General features: G+C 39.4%; 1 protein-coding gene across 4 annotated transcripts in view; it reads right to left on the bottom strand.

Annotated features, from left to right (window-relative positions):
• NELL1 (neural EGFL like 1) overlaps positions 1-14,028 on the bottom strand; it is a 300,863-nt gene that overhangs the window by 212,251 nt on the left and 74,584 nt on the right. For all 4 annotated transcript variants that reach the window (XM_030039088.2, XM_030039085.2, XM_030039086.2 and 1 more), the window contains exons 9-11: positions 13,374-13,476; positions 9,821-9,894; positions 2,724-2,823 (exon numbers count right to left, since the gene is read on the bottom strand). In XM_030039088.2, coding sequence (XP_029894948.1) covers positions 2,724-2,823; positions 9,821-9,894; positions 13,374-13,476 — 277 coding nt within the window. The remainder of the gene's footprint in view (positions 1-2,723; positions 2,824-9,820; positions 9,895-13,373; positions 13,477-14,028) is intronic.

The raw sequence follows: 14,028 nt of genomic DNA on the forward strand, positions 1-14,028 counted from the left end.
AACTCATGTAGCAAACCGGATGAAGAAAAGGTATTATTTGCTGTCTTTACTTTCCTAACCATTTACAAACAATAATGACTATCTAGGAAGCCCACCAGCTGTGTACATTACAGTATTCAACTTGGTCCTTTGCTGACTCACAATTTCCATCACCATAAACACCACGGATTTATTTTTTTCCTTGCATACCCTTTTTTATTTTAGGCACTTATCTATTATTGTAGTAGATATTACAGAGATTCCCGAAGAGGGTACAGTCTCATACCACAGTATCATGAACTTTCCGTATTTCTCTGTGGCTTTTTTCCTTCCGTTGATCCCCCACATTTATCCTTTCATTAAATGGAAATTCCTTTGCTGCAGCCAGAAAAGCACAAGCTGCAAACTTCCTGCCCTTGCCCAATTCAGCAAAGGTACTCTATAATTCTACAGAACACAAAATTCAGTAGAAGGTTTCCATTTCCACAACTAGATACTAAAGAAAGCACAAACTGATACAAAACCAGAACCTACCAGTCACTATTATGCACTAATAAATTTCACATAGAATTATTGTTCTCATTTAACACTACTAGTAAATGCTTACTAATCATCCTGTTGACTAACTAAAAGCCTAGCTAAGGCTAATGCAAATAATTATCTCTATCATCATACATATAATGTGAAATTTGCACATGATGTGCAAGTGATCCATGTGGGTGGGCTTCCCGTAAATGCTCTGATTACTCAGGACTATATTTACTACAATCTTTCTTCCTCACTACTGTTGCTTGGACAATAAAAGTTGAATATAGTCTCTGAAAGAGGTCGTTATTGCAAAACAGAGAAGCACTCTATCCTTTCCCAGTAAAGGACATGTTGGCACAGGGCAGGACCAGAAACTATGGCCTGCCTGCCATATCAGAGGGCACCCGTTTGCAGGATAAAAGCCATACCAAATATGGAATTCTTAATAAACATCCGTTTTTAACACCAGCACTCTACATATGATAAAATTATATACTACCACTTCGGGTTGCGTGCAACTGAAGCAGAAGTGTCAAGCAGCATATATTCTATTTCAAGATATAAAAAGCAGTTTAGGAGTGCTAACTTCAATTTATGCCTTTGTAAAGTTGACAAAATTAATCATATCTTTAAGCATAATTTTCAAAGAATTTTAAAAAGCAAAGATGAAATACAAAATAGGTGGCAGAGTTTTAGCTGTCAGCTAAAGCAGAATTGAAGTGGAAGTTTAATGTATCAATTTGAAAGCACCATGTATCAGAATTCACAGGAAGTGAAAGTACAATTCCTTCCTTTGCTTCTAGAGACCATCACATCAGTATACATATTCCTACATAAGTATTCACATACAGACGCTTTTGGGATGAATATCTAAAAGGAGTACCTATCATTAACAATAAGACAGAACTGAATAATTACAGAACTTATCTTTCATCAACTTTGAAGCTTTCAGATTTCTAATGCTTTTAAGTAACGAAGATAATTTTTTCAGTACTGCACTACATCAAACCGGGCCATCTGTTAAGAAGTATCATTAAGACATCCAGGGACAAAGAAGCAACAGTTACTGCTTGCTTAAATAGCTCAGAAGTGCTGCCCCCTGCAACCACATGCATATGCTTGCAAGTTCAAGGCCTTAGTAAATATTTAACTATGCATATTTATTAATTAATATTTACTGGCTAAGGGAGAGATTCAGAGCCCCTTCATTGGCGTCTACAACGACGCTGGAGGAATTTACATACGGGCAAGACAAGTAGTCCAGCGGGCCCAAATAACCATCTAAGCCCGGAAACGCTTAATGCTCATTTGGCACACCTCTTGCTTGAAATTTCTGAGGTGCGTCACTAAAGGCTGACACGCAAGTCCTGCTCTGAGAGACCAGGCTCCCCTTAAGCTCAGCTGAGACTCAGCACCAAGGGAGAGGTGTGGAACAGAGGTACAATACAGACGTACACGGGGAATGATTATTCTAACGCCTTTCACCTCACAGCTCACTGATTACAACACACTTTAAGAAGAAAGCTTGTTCTAGTTCTCCAGCCTTGCGATACCTGCATTTTCCTCATTTAAGGGCACTGCCTCAACTAACATTTCAGCTATGGTTTGTTCAGTCTGGTCCAGCATGCAACCAGGATTCACCAGGGCTGAAAGGGAACAAGCAAGAGGAACCTGCACCTCAACACCCCACTGCGAGGAGGAAAAACGGGGTTCTGGGCTCAAGGGTTACTTTTTCATTTTTATTTTCTGTAATTGTCCAGCTTAATTCATAAATGAGTCCTGAGAGAGCTGAGATCTAAATAAACCTCCAAATACCAAAACCTTAACATTATTGTGATTTTAAAACAGAGAGCTTAAAAACCCATTTCCAGACCCCTGTACATTCAGTGCAGTTGCAAGTTTAAGCAGCATAAAATATCTCTTTTTCAAACATAAATTCTTCCTAATGGGAGTACTTAAAAGATACTGAGCCCTTTCTCCCCCAACTCTTCCTTTCCTCCCTCCCCCTCTCTCATTCAGAGCAATTACAGCTTTGTATCTGGTAAGTCTTCTACCCAAAGGAATATCACAGACTGGTTTTACGTGAAGGCTAATTATAGACTCAGGTTTATAGAGGTACCTAATATCTCATTAAAAGGGAATTGCTCCTTCCAGTGTATCCCCCCGGTGAATCAGCAACTTATATTTCTTCCAAGCACGCGTAGTGTCTGGCTTACCTCTACAAACACTGCAACATTGGTTCTCTGGAAGAACGTGATCTTTTTCTGAGCAGTTCAATGGCGGACAAGTCTCTGTTACTTTAACTAAAACTCCATTCTGAAAAACAAACAACATTTTTAAAGATGATGTTGATGAAAACATCTGCAATGGCAAGGATCACATAATTTTCTATCTGTAACTCTAGTAATCTCTAGTAACTACACTGGTAAACTAGCAGGCAGCAAGTTAAATTCATTCTTTACACCGTAACATCAAACCTAAAGTGATCTACTTGGACGTTTTGGAAGGGGAAGGGGAAGGGGAAGGGGAAGGGGAAGGGGAAGGGGAAGGGGAAGGGGAAGGGGAAGGGGAAGGGAAGGGAAAGGGGAAGGGAAAGGGGAAGGGAAAGGGGAAGGGGAAGGGGAAGGGAAAGGGGAAGGGAAGGGGAAGGGGAAGGGGAAGGGGAAGGGGAAGGGGAAGGGGAAGGGGAAGGGGAAGGGGAAGGGGAAGGGGAAGGGGAAGGGGAAGGGGAAGGGGAAGGGGAAGGGGAAGGGGAAGGGGAAGGGGAAGGGGAAGGGGAAGGGGACTTAAGCTCAAAATTCTGTAACAGTTTTTCCAAATACATTGTCTCCAGGTACAGTTGTTTTCCCTCCAAGTATTTGAAGGAATTAAAGAATCTCACTCGAGATTTTTGTTACAGACAGCCTTCCTGCTTCACACATGTCCAAGTTTTACTCCTCTTATTTCATATTCTACATAATTCACTGATAAGTTATTCAACTCAAACACAGCAGATAGAAGACCAACATTTTCAAGTATCATGTGTTGTTCTCTGTGTCCAATTAAAAGTGTCTGTTCTTTAGAATTACTGATCACCTAATTTCCAAAAAATTAGCTCCTTCAAAGATATGGCAAAGCAGAAATCCCACCTTGAGGTATTCATATAGAAATTGCTGTATAAAATGTAAACTGAGGTCAAGATATTTCTATGATTTTGATTTCTGGCAGATTTAGAGTAAGACTGTGCATAGAAGGCCTAGTTACTGGTAGAAATTTCCTAAAATAATAGACAGAGCCTTTCTGGAGAGATTTTACACCAAATTTTACTCTGTCTCCTTCCCATCCAGGAAATAAGCTTCACCGTATCTCTAGAGCAAACAGCTGTCTGGCTCTTCAGTTAGTTTTTTCTTGACATCTTGTCCCAAAACAGCTTCCTCTTTTCCCTTATCCCTCTCCAGCCTTCCCCATGCCATAACTTACTTCTTCAGCACCCCTTCTGCAGCTACGCCATCCCTGCGAACGGGCAAGGGGAGCAGAGATTAACAACGAGGACTTTTGCTCAGTAGGAGCTACAATAACTATCCCACACGACTGTCCGCACCTGAGTAATCCCATTTTCCAAAGGGCTGTAAAACTCCACTAAGAAAGCAGGCAGCCTGCTATATTGCCAATACACCTTTTTAATACGAATCTAGTCCCTACTCCTCCCGAAATATTTTTCGTGATGCCTCGGATAGTGGAACAAAAACATGGAACAAGAATTTCTGCTTTCTTCAAAGAAATAAATTACATTTTCCAGCTATCATGATTGAAGAGAAAAGTTTAAAAATGTGATCTAAACACACCTAGGGCTAAGAAAGCAGAGGAAATCCAATACCAAAAAAAAGACAAAATATGATATTAAAGCCACCATTCTCATCATCTGAGGGATCAGATACGGAGCTTTGAACAGAGGATATTGACAACACCTATGTGTCTACTCTGTATGAAGAAGCGCCCCTATACAGAGACACGCTTGCTAGGCAGAAGCTTGCTTTCTCATCTTTAAGACCCTGTGCCACACCGTGCCAAAAGACTGTCTCAGGTGCCAGAACCAGTACAGGTAAAACCCTTGCTGGTAATTAGCCTTACCAGCCATGCCACACTGATTCAGCTATGTCACTTCAGGCTCCAGAATTAGCTCTCACAACATCAAGCTGCCCTACAGAGTCATGAAAGCAGAAATGCCTGCTGAGTCTACAAGGTGCAAATGATGCACAAGATGCCCGGCAGCTAGCAGGACTTACAACTGAGAAGTGCAGCAGACCTAGGGAATGCAAAACTGACCATTCTACAATCACTGCTAGTCACTGCCCTTCAGACTGCAACGTTAAGGGTAAGCAGGGTCAGGTTATTTTTCTTGCTTCCCAACTGTCTTTACTGGCAAGTTGCATCAGTTGCCATCATGAAAAATAATATAAAAAAACCCTGCAGGCATCAGGTTTTCTTTTTTTTTTTTTTTTCTTAAAAAAAAAAAAAAAAAAAAAGGCAGCTCCCTACAGTCTCACATACAGCATGCACCACTGAAGCAAGTGCCCACACAAGAACAGTGAAGTTAATGGAGGTATTAGGTCTCCTCCTGATCTCACTTCCATAAGTGAAAGGGAGGAATCCCCCATGGTTGCCTGTGCAACTGCAGCAGCAAAAGTGATAAAAGAACCAGACACACTGAGCCGTCATTTACTATCATGTTATCAAACTACCAGCTGGAAAAGCTCTGGCTATAACTCATCGCCTATTCAAGCTCAGACAAGACAACTGCAGCAGAAAGGGTACAGTATGCCAACATATAGACAAAAAGCATTGACTGACAATAAATCCGGTCAAAAAGATGGCAAGAAATCAAGAAATCGTATGAAAGTCAAATCAGTGATCAGGATGAGTCAAAAAGCTAAAGACAAATTCAATCCAAGCTCACACCTTTAGTGAATCACAGGGAGATAAAAACCCCACAAATTGAGAATTCCATTCCTTTAATGACAGTAAGATTTTATTTCCCTCAGTTTCCCATTTTCTGCAGAATTTGCATCTTGGGAAAACAAGCTGAACATATTTGTAATTAAGTTTTAAAACAATTAAAATGTTTCCACGTTGAGTATTCTTTGGATTACAATAAATTTGTTATATACTAGTACAGATCCAATTGTAAGAATTATCATCATTAGATTTCAGATTTTATCCACTGAGATAAGTAAGAACAGTTCACACTTCAGAATTATTGCTTCAGGCGGCCTTAGAAAAATTACTAACTTCTTATCCTCAATTCACATATGTAGTCATAGAGTCTGGACAGAAATAGATGTCAGAAAGACATTCTTCTGGAATAAATAGGTCAAGCTCCAACTGTGACATACAGTCAACAAAGAATGAGATCTGGAGTCAAACGTTTACAACAAGGTAATTAAATTTCTTGTAATTACAAGATAAGTACATAAAAAAGAATTGGCTATAAGCCTAATCAGTGACATGCGGTGAAAATCTGAACCACAAACAGCTCATCTCAGATGATCAGCTTTGGAAAATAATAGCAAGATTTCAGATAAGGTTACTTTGGGTTTTTGTTGTTGTTTGGGGGTATTTCCCCCCCCTCTTGTTTTAGCTGTTATTGATCAGCCTTTCAGGAGAAAGTTCCAAATTGTGTCCTTAGCTGTCACTTGAAGAACCACATTGTTCCTTATCTTTATGAAAAACTTTAGTCAAGCTTCCTGAAAGTCAGTGGAACCCTGTCCATGTTTCTAGCGTTTGTACAGCACTCTCTGACTGCCTGCTCCCAGCATTAATGAAAAGGAATTTATTCTTTTACCCTTTGCTGTCAAACACGTCGTCTGGTCATGAACAGGCATCATGTCAGTCACGGGCATTAATCCAGAAGTCAGCTGATGGGCAGTAAACTCCCAGTCCAACAAAAGTTACAGAATTCTTTCCGCTGACTTCAAATGAGCCACGTCACCATATTGGTGAAATCCACAAACCAAAATAACCACTTATGGAATGCAGAAAGGTGCAGTTTTCTAAAGCACAAACTTGCATTTTTTAGAGGGAACTCAACAGGGTGGAGAAACGGGCCGACAGGAACCGCAAGGGGTTTGACAAGGAGAAGCGCAAAGCCCTGCACTTGGGGAGGAACAACCCCACGCACCAGTGCGTGCTGGGGTCACCCTGCTAGAAAGCAGCTTTGCAGAAAGGTATCTGGGGTCCTGGCAGACACCGACTTGAAGATGAGTCCGCCACGTACCCTTGTGGCAAAAAAGGCTACCAGTCACTTGGGCTGCGTTAGGCAGAGTATTGCTAGCACGTCAAGGGAGGCGATCCTTGCCCTCTGCTCAGCGCTGGTGAGGCCGCATCTCGAGTGCTGGGTCCACTTCTGGCCTCCCCAGTACGAGAGAGATGGAACAACTGGAGAGAGACCAGCCATGGGCCACAAAGATAAGTAAGGGACTGGAGCATCTCTCACAGGAGGAAGGGCTGAGAGAGCTGGGACTGTTTAGCCTAGAGAAGAGAAGGCTCGTGGAAGATCTTACCAATGCATATAAATACCTGAAGGGAGGGTGCAAAGAGGACAGAGCCAGGCTCTTTTTGGCGGTGCCCAGTGACAAGACCAGAGGCAACGGGCACAAACCGAAACACAGGAGGGTCCGTCTGAACATCAGGAAACACTTTCTCAATGTGAGGGTGACCAAGCGCTGGCACAGGTTGACCAGGGAGGTTGTGGAGTCTCCATCCTTGGAGATATTCAAAAGCCATCTGGACATGTTCTGGGCAACTGCCTCTAGGTGGCCCTGTTCAAGCAGGGGTGTTGGACAAGATGACCTCCAGACGTCCCTTCCAACCTGAACCATTCTGTGATTCTTAGAAAAACCTGTACGCTAATTTTGTCATTTTGTCATCGTAGATTAATCTAGAGAGTGTTTGTGGGAAGGATTCCAGCCGGGAATGGCTGTCCATCAGTGACATCTGTGCTTATGGTTAAGAGGATGTGCATCATAAATAGATTTTTAGTCTGGATTAGTTTTCAGAAGAAAAAAAAAAAACAACCTGCTCACAGCCTCATAAAGAAAATCTTTGATCCATCTACATCCATCTGTATTATTATTATTTTTGTTAGATGGAAAAAATACAAAAGGTAAAAGCCTCTTAAGCTTGGCCCAGTACCTATGCAAAGAATAAAATATCTATCTTCAAATAAAAATTGAAACGTGAAGTTTCAACTTTATCTTTTTTACATTATCCCATCTACAAATACATCCTCCTTTACAGACACAAGAGCTACTCCCCAAGATTTTTAAGTCATCTTTATCAACACTAATTAATTGACAGTTGATGTGTACCCTTTATTGTATTCCTTCACGGATCAACAGCTTTTCAAACTTGATGTCTGTTTTTCAAGTCTGGAAAATTAAACCATATTACATTTTTTTATAGTCCTTCCCCTAGCACAAAGCCCTTCCTTTATTCATACAACACCTTGTCCACCAGCAGGCCTGCACGAGATGGAAGGCAATGACTACAGCCACAGTTTGACTCATCACCATTCATCCTTGAGCTAGTGAGCGTTCCTAATTGAGGCAGTAAAAAAGTAGGTAGGTGTTTTCCTTAGAGCTTTAAGAGGTCGTGCTGAAAACACATTGGATGAACTTCCTGTCTGGAGACACATCACTTCATAGAAGCAGAGGTAAGCACCCACTTACCCACTTAAAAACTTTCCCAAGTCAGAATGACAAGCTTTGCCAGTGAGGTCTAATGTCTTCTTGAAACACAGCTATGGAAATACTTTTGTTTGGTTTTTTTTTGAGGCATGGACCCATTTTTTTCATGGTATTGCATTCACAGATGCTGTTTCAAATAGTCTCCATAAAGATGTAAATAATACCAACTGTGACGTTACTGCAATTAGCATTGCCATATCAACTTCCTTTAGCAGTAAGTAAAATGCAAAAGCTGTTTTCATTATTATTTTAGTAATTTCTAAAACGACAGCTATTTGATGGTCAGTATTTGCTTTTAATCTTCATGAATGCATTATCAAACTCATAACGATGAATATAACGCTCTTATTTATAGCATAGAGAAGTTCCACAGACATAATTCAGATCACTCTCTCTGCTTTCACTTTAATGTGAAAATCCTCCTGTTCTCATCTTATTTCATATAGGCGGTTTCTCTCCAAAATAAACGTTCTATGTCATATTATAAATAACAGGCACCTTAGTCTGTCTTCAAGGCAACGACCTTGCCCACTTATTTGTATATACAATGTTGAGCACCCCTATACAGCTAAACACAAATAACAGCAAAGTAATTCCGCGTAACAAGCTGCTTTCACAACATCTGCAACCAGTTATTGTCCGTTTCCATTAGTGAACATAAAATTGCTACTCTGTACACTCAGCTACAAGCACAACAATAACCAGATCGTTGTAATCTTTTCCAAATGTTTTTCATAATTGTTCTAGCATACTGATCTGTCAATAACATTTGTAAGCCTCCCCTTTATCACCCTTCCCCCTCTACAAATTCAACAAGATGTAAAAACAAAAATACTTGAAAATTACAATGTGAGAGCTAATGTGTTTAAAATAGCTGTGCCTTTCTGAAGTGATAAATCATATTTAAAGCACACGCATACTCACAACAAATGCATGTCTCAGCAGAGCAATGGGCCTTTTATAATCATCTATTACCACTCTATTCTTCCAAGGTTAGTCCTGACAACAACAGGTTTCTGCCACACTTACACACCATGTAGCACTCTTACGTTCACTAACACTCCCTGAATGTTCCTATCTAACACAGCCTCTGTTTACTTATGTTCTTAAATACTGACTGTAGTTGTCTAAGTGTTACGAACTTGCCAAGAAAAGACCCCAGTCCAGTCCAACACTTAGTAATTTACCTCAATTATTAGCAGGGGTACATATAGTTTAAATAATACTAGGGAAAATCTCAAGTAACTCAAACAATATAAGCCAGGTTGCTTCAAGTTTTGGCAATTTGGCTGAAATTAGTAACTGGCTCAAGACATCGCTGCCTTTTTCCAGAGCTCATGAAAGCAGAGATAAAAGAGAAAACGTCCCTCCAAGTTATTTTGCCCATGTTTTTATTACCCTGCAAGGGTCACGTTCCTGCCTTGTTTTCGTATTTGTGGCTTCCACTGACTTTAACATCACCTTTTCAAGACAACAGATGTCACATTTGCATGCAGGAAGCCTAAAGAAATGCACTAACTTATCCTTGTCACTTTTGAACACCACACCTATATTTAACATCAGGAAAAGTTTATACAACTGAAACTTACTCGACATTCCCTGCAGCTCTTGGATAATACTCGTTGACCTTCTGCTAGCACTTTGCCTCCATAGATACACTTTGCTGTAATTTGAGAGGAGAAGGAGGGAGATTAAAAACAAATAAATTAAATCAATATTTAAGTAGTAAGCAAATGCAAGGTATAAGACAAAAGTAAAACCAGTTTCACATATGCTGAAAAACTATATGTTAAGAATATGATGCATTTTGCTCTCATCAGTCATCACTATTGTATATAATTACAAGCAAAGTAGCTACCAATAAATTCATTTTAAGAGAAAGGAGCATCAGACAATACGTATTGGACCAAATTCATTAGTATTTGATAGAAAATATTTTCGTTACTGACATTCTGTAGATCAGCTACAGTATTTGTGTTACTAGAGGTCTTCATGATCCACTACAAGAACTGGAGACACTTATTAGCATACTGTTCATCAAGAGAATAATATAAGCACAGATATCAATTAAATCTTCACATTTTTTATGGGCACAAAGGTGAACTCTTCAACTTGCTGGAGCACTTAAAAAAAGGGATTAGATGCAGCGACTGACTGTACTGAAACAACAAACTGTAAAAATCTATTTCAGAAAAAACATTCTTAAAGCACACATGAAATAAGCAGATTTCCCAGGAAACTGAAAGCTCCTACAAAAAAAAATTCTTAAGTTTTCATCCTTCTGTGGAAGATAACCAGCTCCACAACCAAATCAACAGACTAGAACACGTGAGCACTCTGCATTCGTTTCAAGGCAAAGTCAACTAGCTTAGCTTAGGACTACTGCCACCGTGAATAAGAAGGTGACCTCCAGCAGGACCACAGTAGCATACAGCTCGGTCAAGTATTACCATAACTATCGCAGTCCTCTTGGAACTAGATGTCTAAATTTCAATTCCAGAGGAGGACAGTAAATCCATTAATTAAAGAGAACAGTTGGACTATTATGATCTTACACAAATCAAGTATCCATCATAAAGGCACTCCAGATTACTAACAAGATCAATGCTAAACACTGATAAAATAACTTTTTGTTGCGGTGTTTCAGCTCTCTCAACGCTTGACCAGTAACAGTCTGACCTATGACACTGAAAGGAGAGCTAAAAGGTACGAATCTTATGTTGCAATTGAACAAAGCTTTAGAAGTTTCCTGAGTGAAGGCACATGCACATTGAAAGTGGAAGTGTTCAAAGTACTCAGTTCTCAAAAAAAGTCACAGACTATCTAGTCACTGGTTTGCCTCAGTTTCTCTCCTGAGTACCAAGGTAAGGGAACCAAGCACTTACAGGTGCACATATGTACCCCTTACAGGTGATACCAATAGGAGTACTCCACAGCAGCAACTGTCATAGCCAGTTTCATTCCCAAATTTTAAACATAAAGGACTACCAGATTAATCTGCATACATTTTCAGACATAAAATTGCTCCTAAGGACTTTTTGTTCAAGCTTACACTCTTGAAAATGTGCATTTCTTTAAAAAACAAACCAACCAACCAATCATAAAACAAGAACGCAAGATTTTCAGAATAACTCAGTTTTCATCCTCAACGATGCATTTAAAAAACAAGCTTCTTCCTTTTGGTATCCTAGTTTTCTTCATTTTTCTAACGCTGCCCTACTTTTTATGCCTGAGTTGTTGTGATCTCACTTACAAAGAAAACTTCAGATCAGGAAGCTTCGTTTAAATTAGGAATCCCAGTAACTATTTTGGGGGGAAGATGAATTAGAGAAATTTCCTTTTTCTTTCTTGCCTATTCTCTTGACATGACTGCTTTTAACAAAAGAATGGACACACCAGAAAGCAAGTTAATGCACAGCTCAGAAAAATGATGAGATTTTAAATAAAATTACAGTCTTTTGTCAAATATTAGTTGAAAGGCTAACACAAGATGGCAGGGATCAAAACAGAACCGCCTCATTTTTAAAACCCTTAACATATCAGACATTAGAGCTACTTTGTTCGTTAACCCTCAGCTAAGACAGGAAACTGTTCAATAATCCAGCCATTCAATAATCCCTAGAGACAGTAAATTACAGCTGATGATTCTATCAGAGCTAAATAGGAAAAGCACAGAGAAATTAACACCTGCAGTGCAGCTCTTCGGAAAGCCTCCGCAATTACTACTATCTACCCAAAAGTGACTAACTGCGGCCCTAGCACATCATTCTGTCAAGGAGCTGGCATTTACAATCAATTTCAATCAACTTCCATACATCTCTTCCCATTGACTGACATGCTGAGTTCTTGTCAGAATAACGAGTCAAGTTTGTGCCAATCACTGACAAAAGGCAAGTTTGATTGTTCATCTTTCCATTACAAACAACAGGAACACAGTTTACTCATGGGGATATACGTTGAATCTACAATTTTGTGCCTTACAATTCCTTTGCGTCAGATTTTGACCGTCGTGCATACATGCATGTCAGCAAAGGAGCGGTGTCAAGAGAAGCATCCAGTTTCGTGAAAGAACTTTCTAGACTCTCAGTGTTACAAATAAAAATATTTTGAGAACAAAAATACTGGCCAGCGTGGCCACTTTACCACCCCAGTGCTCTGTTCATAAACATCTTTCAATAAGCAGAATACTCACACCGACACATAGCTGAGAGAAATGAGATGACATGAGTAAACAAGAGCAAGTGCAAGATCACAGCTAAAGGACATTTGTGCATGGGACTAATGAATTCAATGACTGAGGAAGGGTGACAGAATACTAAAAGAAGTGTTATTATTTTCCTAATAAATCTTAAAATATTTCAACATCCCTGTCTTAATGAATTATTGAAAAACTCATGCATGAAGTTTACTAGTCTCCAAGACCAGAGCAGGGGGGCAGGGAAGATAATTTGTGCTTCTCAAGATAAGACTAGCATCAGTATTCAGCTAAAACTTCCGTATATAAATTGTCTTTGTCCTTTGTACTACTATTAAGGCAACAAATATTGAATATTCCTTTCAGGAATATTACTTATGGCTTTTATTTCCAGAAGGAACTGAAAGCTGACAATAACACTGATCAAAAAATTCACTTTTATTTTTTTATTTCTTCTCATAAATTTATTTTGAAATTTTTTTACAGCAAACTATCACTCCACACAGTGATACTAACCAGGGTCTGAGATTCTGTCATGTTTCTTTTAAAAAACAGCCTTCCAACCCAAACTAAAAGATAGGCAAAAAGATAACAGATAACAGTTCAATTTATTACTCATCACTACAGAAAGTTCAGACCACAGGCTTGATGGTCCTCACATCAACAGGAGATACAAGCTGAAGCCAAGTAAGGCTTCCCAGCCCCAAACAAGCAGATGAATCATTTTACACTGACAATAGGTAAAAAGGGAATCTGAGAAATTTGCAATGCTTGTTCATTTCTCAGCAATTATTTATTTTCTTCTTAAATCAAGTTTGCCACTGTGACTTATGTTACCCGAATTACCAGGACCGATGAAAGTCATTATAAAACGTGCCTGCGTTCAGGACAAGTTTAACTCTGCTTAAATAGAGGGTGAAACCAAAAGGTATGTGTGATGTACTTACCCTTGCATATTTTGCAGCACTGGCTTTCCACATGCACTGGGAGAGCATCAGGAGGACAATCAAGAGGGGGACAAGACATCCTTCGGCACTCCACAACTCCACTCTAAGCAAAGGTTTTTAAGACAAAATTCAACTACAACTGTTGTCATTAGTATTTTATACAAAACACAGAGGACCAAAAACTATTTAAGTAAATGAAAATAGCCTTGTGGATTACAGATCCATCCTTCAGCAACAAGTTTAATCCTATCCAACCACAAACTTGAATCAAAATGCATGTGGAGGTGAACCACCCCATTTTGATACATATTACTGTTTTTACCCCACTTTCCCTGAGCAAAGTGCAGTAAGTGGTAAACATAAGCCCATCTTTAGAAGAACATAAGCACCACTTTCTGTAGGCTGTGCCAATCATCTCTGAGATTTCTAACAATCAGTTTTCTATTTTCTTGAGCAAACAAAGACTCTCTTCAGATATTTATCAAATAATTTCAACAAGACAAGATTTACATACTAATTCTCTTCTGTTCCTTGGTTTTTCAGAGTGATAAACACCGAAAACAGAATCTGCATGTTGTTACCATGCAAGATGCAACTAAGCTTCTATGAATACTATTAAGATAATGCTTCCTTTTCGAAAAAACTACTGCAGTGA

Source organism: Aquila chrysaetos, chromosome 16, assembly GCF_900496995.4.
Source record: "Aquila chrysaetos chrysaetos chromosome 16, bAquChr1.4, whole genome shotgun sequence".
NCBI classification, from domain to species: Eukaryota; Metazoa; Chordata; class Aves; order Accipitriformes; family Accipitridae; genus Aquila; species Aquila chrysaetos.